Here is a 14,112-nt window from a genome sequence, read left to right as displayed (position 1 = left end):
TAAGGGCAGCAGCAGCAGCAATTGTGGTAGCTTCATAGCGGTAATTGTTGTTGTTGTTAAGCACTGCTGAGTCGGTTCTGATCCATAGTATAGGGTTTCCGAGGAGCAGCTGGTGACCTTGAACCACTGACCTTGCGGCTCAAACCGACTTTGCAGTCTAGTGCATTCATCAGCAGTGCCACACCTGGACTCGGTAGTAGTAACTAGAGGCAGTAAAGTAGTAACACTTGTTGTTTTAAGTGTCATCAAGTCTGTTCGGACTCACAGTGACTCTGCACAGGGTTTCTGAGGAGCAGCTAGTGTATTTGAACCGCGGACCTTGAGGCTCAATCTGCCCTTGCGGTCCAGTGTTTGATCCTGCAGTACCACGAGACTAGTAAGAGCAGTAGCAGTCACAGCAGTAGTCACAGCAGTAGCAGTAGTGGGTTGTAGTCGTAGTAATAGTTGTTGTGAAGTGCCATTGAGTCGGTTCCGATTCATAACGACCCTGTGTGTAGGGTTTCTAAGCAGAGGCTGGTGAGTTTGAACCACTGACCTTGTGATTTAAACAACCTTGCAGTCCAGTGCATTATCCCACAGTGCCACACCAGGACTCCAGTTGTGTTGTGGTTGTTAAGTGCCAAGTAGGTTCTGACCCATAATGACCCTGTATAGGGTTTTCGAGGAGTGGCTGGTGAGATTGAACCGCCAACTTTGCGGTTCAAACCAACTTTGCAATCCAGTGCATTAACCCACAGCACCACACCAGCACTCCAATAGGAACATCAAAATGGAAGCAGAGAATGGCACCTAGGTCTTAATTCTACTCCATGGACCCTGTCCCTACTCCACTGGTATGACGTTATTAGTGACCAGCCATCGAGTCATCTCTGACTTGAGGCGACCTCATGCATAATGGAAGACCTTGACATGCCTAAGATCCCATCTTCCAGCACTCCATCAGCCCGATGTATTCTGTTGTGATACATCTGTCTCTTCTCCCTTGTCTCTCTTAGTCAGGAAGCTCCACCCTGCTGAGACCACCACAGTACAACACACTGACAGACGGGTGGCAGGCAGACCAGTGTTAGACCTGTGCCTAAATCCATATGATGGAATGGGTGCTCTTGCCTACACAGATCTTCAAAGGAGGGAAGGAAATCTCTGTAATAGATCATCTGCCTTGGACTTTCTCTCTAGGGTAACTTTTTTAAAAGTCTTGACTCCTAGGGCCCTGAGCAAACATTTTATGTGCTTCCCAAATGTCCTCGTTTCCCTCACCCTCACCTACCACGTTGGTGAGTGTGTGTTCACCCCATCTGCCTCCCTGCTTGAGTCCATGTCTTCCTAAGGAGGTGCATGTGAGATTCTTTCTCTGCCCCTCCACCCCCAGCACCCACCAGAGTTCTGACACGTGGTAGAAGCTCAATATGAACTGATGGAATGGGTGGTCATTTGGCCTTGAGCTGCTTTTCAGAGGTTCAATATAAACAAATGAATTTAAAAGAGTGATACCATTAGTTACCAGCCCTGGTGGTGCTGTACTGTGGACTGCTAACCACAGGGAGAGCGGTTCAAACTCAGCAGTGGTTCCCCGGGAGACAGATGGAGCGGTCTGCTACTGTAACACTTTACAGCTTTGTAAAGTCCTGGTGTGGCGCTGTGGGCTAATGCGTCAGATTGCAAAGTCATTTGAACTGCAAGGTCAGTAGTTCAAGCTCACCAGCTGCTCCTTGGAAACCCTATACAGGGTCATTATGGGTCAGAACCTACTTGGCACTTAACAACCACAACACAACTGGAGTCCTGGTGTGTCACTATGCGCTAATGCACTGGACTGCAAGGTCAGTTTGAAGCACAAGGTCAGCAGTTTAAGTTTACCAGCCACTCCTCAGAAACTCTTTATAGGGTTGCTGTGAGTTGGAATCAAGTCGACAACACTGAACAACAGCAACAACAAACCTTAAACCAGGAGTCCTGGTGTGGTGTTATAGGATAAGTACTCAACAGTAAGGTCGGTTTGAGCTACAAGGTCGACAGTTCAAACTCACCAGCCATTCTTTGGAAATCCTAAACAGGGTCGCTGAGTCGGAACCACTTAATAACAACAAGAACAAACCCTAACACATCTTCAGGAAGCAGACTCTGAAGAGAAAAGGAGTCTTGGTGTGGCCCTGTAGGATAAGCACTGGACTTCTAACCACAAAGTCGGCCGTTCAAACTCACCAGCAGCTCCTCAGAAACCCTATATAGGGTCGCCCAGAGTCAGAATCAACTCTATGGCAATAGGTTTGTTTTTGTTGCTTTTTAAACTATACCTGGTACGGCACCATAGGATGAGCACTCGGCCTCAAGGTTGGTTTGAACTGCAAGGTTGGCAGTTCAAAATCACCAGCCGCTCCTTGGAAACCCTATACTGGGTCTCTATGGATCCAGTGCAACAACACTTAACAGCAACAACCCTCAGCTGGCAAGGAATTGTTGTTGTTACATGCCATCGAGTCGGTACCGGCTCATAACGACATTATGTGCAGCAGAACGAAACATGGCCCAGTCCTGGGCTAACCTCACTACTGTTGCCACGCTTGAGTCCATCGATGCTGCCACTTGGCCAATCCATCTCATTGGAGGGACCAGTCTTTGGAGAAGGATATCATGTTTGGTAAGAAAAGGAATTAGGTCTGTGGAATTAAGGGAAAAATCTGCCCACACCTGACCTCCAAGTGAGGGACAGTTTGCCATCCCAGGGGCCATAGCAAATAGACTCATTAAGCATGCTCGATGGCATTCAGATGGGAACATGGTGCCAGGACCATGTCTGGAAACATGCTCCTGACAAGCTCTTCCTTAATTAGCAAAACACCTTGTAAAGCTAGAAGTCAAAGAAATGAAGTGGTAATTCATCACTGTCTCCAACCCTAAAGGAACAATCAATGCACCAACGCTGACTTGCTGCCAGGCTGGGCGGTGATCTGCGGCATCAGTGACTTGACACGGTTCCACTGATGGGGCCAGAAACTCCAGAGTCATGTCTACCTTGAACCTGCGCACCAGCATCGAAAACAAAATAACTGCGCCCATTCCTCAAGTGCCTACAGACTGCAGGACCTATGTGAATGCCGTCTGCATCTGAGCGATCTTTAGAGCTACACCTCACTCATAGTGACCTCATGCATGATCAGATGCTGATCTGACTGCTGGGATCAGGGTTTTCATTGGTCGATATTTGTCTTTCTTCCTAGTCTGTCTTAGTCTGGAATCTCCATTGACACCTCTTTAGTATTTATTGCCTCAGTGCGGATACACCAGAGAATCCCACAAGTGGATGGCTTTCACAAACAGGAATATATTTTCTCACTGTTTAAGAGGCTAGAAGTCTAAATTTAGATTTCTGGCTTTAGGGGAAGTCTTTCTCTTTCTTCCAGCTCTGCAGGAAGCTCCTTGCCTTTTCAGTTTCTGCTTCCTGGAGATGTGTTAGCATCTGTCTTACTCCATCTCTCTCACTCCTTGCTTGCTTGTTTCATCTCTTTCACATCTCAAAAGAGATTGATTTAAGACACACCCGCCTCAAATCCTGTCTTATTAACATAACAAAGACAACCCAGTCCCAAATGCGATTATAACCACAGGCATGGAGATTAAGATTTATAACATATTTTGAGGGGGACATAGATCAGTCTTTAGCAACATCATACAACATGCAAGTCTACACCAATAGGTGAGGCTGGCTGCCCATACAGCCAAGACTCTAACCCCGTCTCCCTCAGGGAAGGCACCAACACCGCCCTGAACCTCTACCACCTGCACCCTTAGAAATGTGGTCATGCTTATTCAGAGTTACTGCCTGAATCTGTTTTCTTCCATACCTTTGTCTTCACTCTCCTGCCAGCTACACTGCTCACCTGAACTCCGAAGTTCAGCGTCAGCCTTGCTCTGTGACCAGCCTTGACTTTGTGCAAGTTGCACAATCATGTATAGTGTTTGTGAAGCCTCAGTTTCCATATCTATAAATGTTGGTGATAGTTGTGGTGTCTGCTGTAGACAGTCCACCTGAGTGAGGGCTGAGTGAGTCCATGCTTGTCCAGGACTTAGAGCAGAGGCTGGCTCATACCCCTCAACACATGGCGGCTGTTGTAAAGTCAGAAGAAAGATCATGATGATGGTTGGTGTTTTACGATGGCTGAGTTCAGGAGCTCTGGGGCCAGCCCTGCATTCCATGACAGTTCCTAGCCCCACCTTCAGCCCCTGCTGAGACTCACTATAGGGGTCCTGTTTTGACTTCCTACCTGAATTACTTCACCCTCTCTCCTCTGGGACTCTGGGAAAGAACCTCTGGTCCCAAATCTCAGGTTTGGCAGGACTCCAGGGACTATTGCCTGATCTCCACTGTCCTCAGCCTCCCCTGCCAGATGTCTGCATCCAGGGAGTAATATCAGTATCAGGGGATGGTCATTAGGAAACAAGGAGTGACAAAGTCACAGGGATGCTGGGTCTGTGGAGGCAGAGACCCTGGCATCCAGCCCACTCAGCCACTTAGCTTAAGAAGCTGGGCTCTGGGCCTGGATATCTGGGTTAACCCCAGCCCAGGCACTGAGGAGCAGTGCAGGCCATGGACAAGTTGCTTACCCTCTCAGTGCCTGAGCTTTCTCACTCATTGGATTCTGATGAACATCAATTGTGTGAACTCATGTAAAGAAGGTACCCTGGTAGCGTAGGGGTTATGAGTTGGGTTGGTAACAGTAAGGTCAGCAGTTTGAATCTACTATTTGCTCTATGGGAGAAAGAAAAGGCTTTCTGCTCCCATAAAGATTTACAGCTTCACAAACCCTATACATGGTTGTTGTGAGTTGGAACCGACTCGACAGCACATCACCATCACCACACTTGCAAAGGGCTTAGAAGAGGCCCTGGCATGATCAAAAGTCTTCTGACTATCTCTGATCTTGGCGACTCAGTCTCTTAGTGGCAGATGGCAATGACTACCACCTCATAATGTGAGTTTGAGGAGAAGTAAGTGCAAGGTGAGGTATGGCTCAGTCAGTGATAATTGTTGTTGTTGTTGTTAAGTGCTGTTGAGTTGGTTCTGACCCATAGTGACCCTGTATAGGATTTCCACGGAGCAGCTGGTGAGCTTGAACTGCTGACCTTGTGGTTCAAACTGACTTCGCAGCCCAGTTCATTAATCCACAGCACCAGATCAGGACTCCAGGAGACCCAAACACCCACACCAGACCCACTGCCTGTGTAAGGTGCTGAGTCAGACCCCCTCATTGTTCTTCCATGGAGTGTCTGGGGGGTTTGAGCCAACGACTGTTCCATTAGCAGCCCAGTGCTTACGGAGAACACAAAACTATTCCGTCTGTCTGTGTGGTTCTTGCTGTGTGTTGATTCTGAGCCATAGAGTCTCTGCAGGGCAGGGTAAGGTTTCCAAGGCTGCAATCTTTACGGGAGCAGTTTGGCAGGCCTTAATCCCATGGAGCTGAGCTGAGGGTGGGTTCGAACCATTAACTTTTCAGTTAGTAGCCATTGAGTCACCAGTTTGGCTGTTGAGTCTGTAAAATGTGTGGTGAGGTGCCATCGAGTCAGTTTCAACTCATAGTGACCCCATGTACTGAGCTTGAGTGTGAGAGAAAAGGTGTGAAGGTACATTGCCCGGCTCTGAACCATCCTCACAAACATTACGATGTTTGAGCCCATTCCTGCAGCAATGTTGAGTCCACTGTGTCAGTCCATCTCCTTGGGGTCTTTGACTTGTTCGCTGACCCTTCATTTTACCAAGCATGGTGTCCTTCTCCAAGGCCTGGTCCCTCCTGATGTGTCTAAAGCACAGGAGACCACCCTCATGTCTAAGGAACATTCGGGCTGTACTTTTGAGACAGATTTGTTTCTAGCAATACACACTATATGTAATATTCTTCACCATAATTCAAAGGCATCAATTCCTCTTCAGTCTTCCTTATTCATTGTCCAACTTTCATATGAATATGAGGCTATTAAAAATGCCATGACTTGGGTCGGGCGCACCTTAGTCTTCAAACTGACATGTTTGCTCTCCAACACTTGAAAGAGGTGTTTTGCAGCAGATTTGCCTAATGCAATATGTCATCTGATTGCTTGACTGCTGTTTCCATGAGGATTGTGGATCCAGGTGAAATGAAATCCTTGACAACGTCAATCTTTTCTCTGTTTATCATGATGCTGTTTATTGGTCCAGTTGTGGGGATTTTTGCTTCTTTATGTGGAGGCATAATCTCTATCGAAGTCTTTATTTTTCATTTATATCAGGAAGTGTGTCAAATCCTTTTCACTTTAAGCAAGCAAGGTTGTGTCATGTGCATATGTCAGGTTGTTAATGCGTCTTCCTTCCAACCCTGATGCCATGTCATTGTTCATGTAGTCCAGCTTCTTGGATCCTCTGCTCAGCATACAGACTGAATAAGCATTCATACGTTTCTTGATGTCAAACCATGCCATATCCCCTTATCTGTTCAAATGACTGTCTCTTGGTCTATGTATGTGTTTTTTTGTTCTGGAACACCTATTCTTTGCATCATCATCCATAATTTATTATGATCTACACAATTGAATACTTTTGCACAGTCAATTAATATATAGGTAAACATCTTTCTGCAATTCTCTGCTTTCAACCAAGAGCCATCTGCTATCAGCAATGATAGCCTCGTTCTAGGTCCTCTTATCAATCTTAAATATTTGAGTTTCTGAAAGTTCCCTGTCATCACACTGCTGTAACCAAGCAAAACCATGTAAAATTGCAGATGGCAAAGTGTATGTATGTGTGCGTGTACACTGGATGTTTGAGAGAGGCCACTGCCAGGGACAGCAGAGTAGTCACAAGCTGCCTACCCTAACCCATGCTCTGACCCTAACCCGTCCCCATCTTGTCATAGCTGCTGCTTCCAGCACCGTAAATGCTATGAAGAAGCTGCTGACATGGACTGTCTCCAAGACCCTGCCAAGATCCCCACAGACGTCGACTGCATCAGCAGGACCATCACATGTGGTAAGCATCTGCAGGGGTCTCCGCTGAGGAGTGCCAGGTCAGTGACCCCAGACCTGGACCAGGGCCATCTCCTCCAATGGTGATATCACCGTCAGTCCTGGAGGTCTGCGGGCTGCGTCTGTGCCATTTTCCCTTAGACTTTACAGAGAGCAGATGCATAGCAAATGCTTACTGAATGGAAACAATTGACCTATATATTAGCTGATTTTTGCAGTTTGATACTGTAGCAACCTCTCAAGCTTGGGAAGGATGTTGTTGTTGTTGTTAGGTGCCATCGAGTCAGCACCGACTCATAGCGACCTTATGCACAGCAGACCGAAACACTGCCCGATCCTGGGCCAACCTCACTACTGTTGCCACGCTTGAGTCCTTCGATGCTGCCACTTGGCCAGTCCACCTTGCTGGGGGCCTTCCTCATTTTCTCTGACCCTCCACCTTACCAAATATGATGTCCATCTCCAGTGACTGCTCCCTCCTGACAATATGTCTGAAGCATGAGAGACGAAGTTTGGCCATCTTGGCCTCCAAGGAGCACTCTGGCTGCACTTCTTCCAAAACGGATCTATTGGTTCTTTCGGCAGCCCATGGCACTTTCAATATTCTCCTCCAAGGATAGGTATTTACTAGTCTCATGCTGTTTGATGTTGGGGAAATTACTTAAACTCTCTGAACATGGAAACAGGAAGGAGAAAGGCTGCCACAGAGATTTGCTGTGAGAATTAAACTAAATAAGGCTTATAAAGCAGTTATAGCAGTGAGCAGCATATGCTAAGAACTCAAAGATGGAAGCAGAAGGAACAAAGGATGCAGCTGGGTGGCTATGGTTATAATACACACACCCTCAGACTGTCTAAACACCTTTCTTAATGACCCGGGGCTGTGGTCACCGAAAGCCAGTGGCTTTAAAGACATTTACCTTCTCATAGTTCTGAAGGCTAGATGTCCTCAGCTGGGTTGATTCTATTCCGTCTTTGTTGGGAGTTCCTCAGCATCTTGGCATTCAGTAGCTTGCAGATGACCTTCAGCCATATCATGTGGTCCCTGCTGTGTCTTTTTCTCCTTTAATCCTGTGTGATTAGGGTTAGGACCCACCCTCATTCCCATCATCAAAGAAAACTCTGTTTCCAACCAGGTCCCATTTACAGGTACAGGGGTTAGAATTTTATCACAGATTTGTGGGGTGGGGGAAATTCAATCTGCTCCATAGCCCTATCCCATAGGGGTCAGAATTCCCATTTTGCAGAGAAGGAGAAAAAGTCCAGAGAAAGCAAGTAACTTGCCCTAAGTCACATAGCTCCAAAGTGTCAGAGCTGGGGTTTGAACCCAGATTTGACTGACCCTAAACCTAGGCACCACAGACTAGTTGAAGTATGGATCACCAAGAAAACAGTGAGGAGAGGCATTGGATGTAAACCATAGGGAAGGTACCCAGGAAACACAGAAAACATGACTCATTCATCTGTTCATTCATTCAACAGATACTTATTTATTGAACTTTGGTACAAAATACAAGAGGATCACATCAGCCATGGGGTCTCTTGACTGACCATACAGTGACATAGTCTGTTAGATCATATGGCAGCTATGGAGGATATAAATCAGGGACATGGGGGAGGAAAGACTGGGGTGGGGGTTTCTATTTAAGTAGAGGCATCAAGGGAAGTCTCCCTAGGAGAAGACGGTTGAGCAAAGATGTAACTAGGCAGTAAGAGATCCATGGGGATTCTAGTGAGAAGAATAGTCCCGACAAAGGAACCAGCGAGTGGCCAGGCCCCAAGGCTCTAGGGGGCCTGGTGTGTTTGAGAAATAAGTACACCAGTGTGATGGAAGTGGGGTGCAAGAGAGAGATGGAAGGAGATGAGGCTTGAGATGGGAACGAGGGGTAGGGAACAAATCACTTGGTGTTTTCTAGGTTTCTCCTTTGAGTTGAGAAGTCACGAGAACATTTTGAACCCCCACAAAAGGCATGACTGGATTCGTGTTTTTAAAAAGCTCCCTCTGATTACTGTGAGAATAGACTGGGTGCAGGGGAGGAGCAGGGGCTGGGTTTGTAAGTCGTTAACATAGCTCAGGTGGAGGACATGGTGTTTGACCAACCTGGTAGAGTGCAGTTGGGGTGACGTGGTCTGACTCTGAAAGTTTTGAAAGTGGCACCAACAGGATTGGTGGGTGGATTGGGTGTGAGTGTGAGAGAAAAGGTGTAAATGTGGTTGCCAAGTGCCTCAGCAACTGGAAAGCGGGGGTTTCTGTCAATGAGACAAGGAAGACCAGAGAGGGGCGGGTTTGTGGTGGGCAGATCAGGGGTTCAGTGTGGGGTTTGAGTGACCTCTCAGGCAGAGAACTTGCCAGCCTACTGGGTCCTTGCTCTGTAGAGTCCCAGGATTCCTGTGAACACACCTTGTGTACCTGTGACAAAGCCGCCATAGAATGCTTGACTCACTCTAGCTTCAACTCCTCCCTGAACCACCTGGACACCTCCTTCTGTCTGGCTCCGACTCCAGGTAGGAAGAGCGGAGTCCTGCATCCTCCGTGGGGCTGACGAGCAGGGACCAGAGCTGGGATGGAACCACTCTAATGGTCATTCTCCATGGCTTTGTTTTCCAGAGACAACCAGCAGGAAAGAGCTAACGACTCAGCTGCCCAGAGGTAACTCCTGCTGCAGAAACTGGGTCTGACTTGACCACAGGAGGCCACACTGAGGTTGGGGGCAGTGGAGACACACCCTCCACCCAGCCTGCCTCACTAGGCCTGGGAGCAAGCGGATACAATGGCTTCCAATAAACCCAACTCCAACATTCTCATGGTCCCAGGGCAATCCCTGGCCCTTACTACACGGATGGGCTGGAATGGGATTATATATAGGATGTAAAGCCTGTAACCCCTAGCTGCCTATAGTGACAGGCCTGGTGTGCCCAGCTGCAGTGGGTCCAGGACAGAGCCTGCTGCTCCCAGGGAACTTGCTTGTCCCAGTCAGGTGTTTTCTGTGCAGAGGGAGCCTCCCAGGAGCAGTCCGGCTGCCTTCCCCTCCCCGTGATCCTGGGGCCAACGGAGAGGGGACGGTTCTGGGGAGAAGAGCTGGTTTCCCATGGGTCTCTTTGCAGGACAGGGTCTTCATAACTGTTCACTGATCCCAGCAAGTGGTGACTAGCATGAGTACTAACAAGTGCATGTGTGTGTGTGTGTGTGTGTGTGTGTGTGTGTGAATCTATGTATCTCTGTGTCCGAGTCCAGTATTCTTGCTTCTCAGCTAGCCCACCTCCCTTGTGAGCACTGGACTTCTCAGAGTTGGGGCTTCACACTCCATGACCACAGACCTTTGGGATTTGCAGTCATGGCAGGGCCTTCGGCTTGTGTCCAACAGTGCCCACCTCCTCCAGCAGCACCTAAGACAAAATGGAGACCCGGCTGAGATCCCACGGTGGGGAGGAGGAAGTCCTGGGATGGAAGGAGCAGCCCTTCCTCTGCTGAGCCCCACTCCCTAGTCTGTCTCTGTGGAGTTCCTGTGCTTGGCTTGGCCACCCTGCTGTCTCTCTCATTGCTACTGGGGGGTGGGGGGGTCTCTCTTTCCAGTGGTCCCTGAGGAGCCCACAGATTCCAGCCTGGGAGCCCTCTCCGGAGAAGGTGAGCAGAAGGGTGGGTGTGTAAGCCAGGTATCCCCACTTCATACATTCATGAGCTACTCGCTGGAATTGTAGTTAGGTGCCACTGACCCCATGTAACAGACTAGACCTGCCCAATGGGATTTCAGAGGCTAGCATCTTTACAGGAGTTGATCACCGCATCTTACTTTGCAGAGTAGCCGGTGGGTTCGAACCGCCAACCTTTGGTTAGCAGCCAAGCACTTAACCACTGCACCACCAGGGCTCCCTTCTTTTCCAACAAGTGGCGCCTCATTGACCCCCAGCGTGCCCTTGTCTGGAGGTTCCCAAGTTGCTTGGCCGAGGCACTGAGCTGGGCGGGTTCTTTCCACAGTGGCTGCCGAACCGAAATCAGACAGACTGACCACGCTCCCAAGGACAAGTAAGCAGAGGGGCTCCCGGAAGAGGACAGCATGGACTCCAGTGGATGAATACCCCTAAATAATTGTGCTCAACTTCTGGTGACCAGTTTAGTGCAGAGCCCAGAATAAGTACTATTGTACCCATTCTACAGAAAATGTAGGTAACGGAGGAGTTGATTGGGTCTCAGCCACACAGTTGATTGCTCTCTAAATTCACACTCAAGGAAGTAAAACGTTTGGTCTTTTCATTATACATAGTGATTCATGGAGAACAATCTCTGATCTAAAAATATCTAGGTCAAGATCGCATCAGAGAAATTAATGTAACCATGAGCTGCACTCGTGTTGATTAATAACCAGGCTTTAATAATTGTTGTTGTTAAGTGCTGTCAAGTCGATTCTGACTTAGAGCGGCCCTGTAAGTAGCGATAAATAACTACACCAGTTACTTCAGAGCAGACTCTGACTCCCAGTGCCCCCATGTGTGACAAAGTAGAACTGAGTTCCGAAGGGTTTTCAGTGACTGATTTTTTCAGAAATAGATGGCCAGGACTTTCTTCTGTGAACCTCTGGGAGTACTCAAATTCCCCAAGCTTTTGGTAAGCAGCAGCTGAGTGTGTTAACAATTTATACCACCTGGGGACTCCATATTTACACACAAAAACCAATGTCAAATCAGCTCCTAGTCATAGCAACCTCGTAGGACAGATCAGGGCTGCTGAGGGGCGTTTCAGAGACTGTAACTCCTCACAGCTTTATCTTTCTCCCCTGGAGTGTCTGGGGACTTTGAACCACCAACCTTTCTGTTAGAAGACCAATGCTTACCACACTGTACCACCAGAGCTCCTTTCTGGTCTATATTGTTGTAGTTGTGAAGTGTCGTCGAATTGATTCCAGCCCATAGAGACCTTGTATAGGGTTTCCAAGGAGCAGCTGGTGAGCTTGAACTGCTGACCTTGCAGTTCAAATGGCTTTACAGTCTGGCGCATTAACCCACAGCGCCACACCAGGACTCCTTCTGGTCCATAGTAGCTGCTTAATAACTGCTGAACAATTCAACAACAACAACAATGGCAACAATACACATTCTCCAGACAGAGAAACTGAGGCACAACGATGCTATCAGAGTCAGCGAGCAAACACCTCAAGACACACAACCCAGCTACCTCCGTACTGCATTCTCCTCCATCCCAAACGCATGATTTTTTAGGGCCTTCTTAACCCCAATCCTTTAAGAAGGATTTCAGTCAACTCTGCTGCCTTCAGCCTGGGGTACTGCAGCTGCATTTGCCAACAAGCCTGTGTCTTGGGGGTTCCCTTGGGTTCATCTGTCTCCAGTTTTCTCAGAAAGCTTACAATGGCATGTGCACCCAGGGCCCAGGGGTACCCAATGAGATTTGCTTGGAAAAATCAAGGTGGGAAAGACACTCACTATTCACCCAATTTTTGTTTTGTGGGCAGAACCAGGTCGAGATCTGGATTTCACAGAAGTTTCCAGGGCCACATCCCCTCCAGGTGAGTGCATGGCAACTTTTCCTGCTCTTAACCTTTTACTGCCTGGTCCGTTTTGGGGAGTCCTTGCATGGTGCAAAGGATTAACATGCACAGCTACTAACTGAAAGGTTGGTATTCAAGTCCACCCAGAGGTACCGACGAAGAAAGGCCTGGTAATCTACTTTTGAAAATTCAGCCACTGAAATCCTATGGAGCACAGTTCTATTTTAACACACATAGGCTCACCATGCATCAGAATTAGCTAGATGGTAATTGGAAATGAAAGGAGCTCTGGGATTGTAATGGTTACAAATCAGGCTGCTAATCTCATGGTCAGCAATTTGAAACTACCAGCTGTTCCGCAGAAGAAAGACCAGGTTTTCTGCTCCCATGAAGATTTACAGCCTCGGAAACCCTGTACAGGGTCACTATGAGTTGGAACCGACTCCACAGCACATAACAACAACAACAACAATTGGAAAAGAAAAGAAAAAAAAAAAAGATCAAGTGTGTTCCAAAGGAGTGTTGGGAATATGGTGTGAAACTCAACAATGGAAGGGATCAATTATTTAGCCAAATAGATAAATAGCTAAATGAAGACATAGACCCATCATCAAGAAGAAATGGAAGTATTTCTGATAAAGAGATCCATTTAGAAGAATCCAGAAAATTGTATGTAGTTTTCTACTGAAATCATTGGTAATTCCATGACTTAAAGACAGACACTGTTAATATCTGAAGACACTTTCTTCCAGTCCTTCTTCCCCAGAAACATCAATGAGCAGACTTGGGACCAGTTGGTGGCTGTTACGCTTTTGCAGTCTGAAGTCGTGTCCCTTAGTGCAGTAGGATGATGTCCTCTTGACCTCAAACCCTTTTTGCAGCCTGAATCTTAGTGGTTGCGTAATAATTCCTCATCTGGAACCATATCATTTATTTAGCCAATTATTCCTAACATTTTGTTTTTATAAATATGAACTGTCTTTTTGCCCATCCACTTCTAACAAATACTTTAGGATAAATGCCTAGAAGTTGAATTATTGGATAAAAGGGTGGGTTAATGTGCTGGACTGCAAAATTGGTTTGAACTGCAAGGTCGGTGGTTCAAACTTATCAACCGCTACTCGGAAACACTTTATAGGGTCGCTATGGGTCAGAACTGACATAAGGGCACTTAGCAACAACAACATTTCCAAATGGCACTAGAGAAACATTTAACCAATTTGTTCTGATATACTCATCGTTGTAGCCATTACTGAAAGAGTCCTAGGTGCTGTAGGATAAACACTGGACTACTAACCGGAAGGTTGTTGGTTCAAACCCACCAGTTGCTCCACAAGAGAAGGATGAGACTTTCTGTTCCCTTGGAGACTTACAGACTCAGAAACCCTATATAGGGTCATTATGAATCAGAATGGACTCTACGGCAGTGAGCTTTGTTTTGGGTTTGTTTATGTTTTTCGTAGTCACTACTAAATGTTGTCCACCACTCGTCTGTCAGTTTGTCCTACTCTGGTGGGCTGTGAGTTGCTGTGATTCTGAAAGCTATGCCACCAGTATTTTAAATACCAGCAGGGTCACCCATGGTGGACAGGTTTCAGATGAGCTTCCAGACGAA

General features: G+C 47.3%; 1 protein-coding gene across 1 annotated transcript in view; it reads left to right on the top strand.

Moving 5' to 3' along the window:
• The window catches only part of OC90 (otoconin 90), a 36,817-nt gene that overhangs the window by 10,466 nt on the left and 12,239 nt on the right, over window positions 1-14,112 (top strand). Inside the window, exons 5-10 of the mRNA XM_006830841.1 lie at window positions 6,888-7,000; window positions 9,373-9,501; window positions 9,605-9,646; window positions 10,571-10,621; window positions 10,973-11,020; window positions 12,462-12,515. Of these exons, the coding sequence (XP_006830904.1) occupies window positions 6,888-7,000; window positions 9,373-9,501; window positions 9,605-9,646; window positions 10,571-10,621; window positions 10,973-11,020; window positions 12,462-12,515 (437 nt within the window). The remainder of the gene's footprint in view (window positions 1-6,887; window positions 7,001-9,372; window positions 9,502-9,604; window positions 9,647-10,570; window positions 10,622-10,972; window positions 11,021-12,461; window positions 12,516-14,112) is intronic.

This window comes from Chrysochloris asiatica, unplaced genomic scaffold, assembly GCF_000296735.1.
Source record: "Chrysochloris asiatica unplaced genomic scaffold, ChrAsi1.0 scaffold00001, whole genome shotgun sequence".
Taxonomy (NCBI): Eukaryota; Metazoa; Chordata; class Mammalia; order Afrosoricida; family Chrysochloridae; genus Chrysochloris; species Chrysochloris asiatica.
The sequence above is the reverse complement of the archived record's forward strand: the minus strand, read 5'-3'. Positions and strand labels throughout refer to the sequence as shown.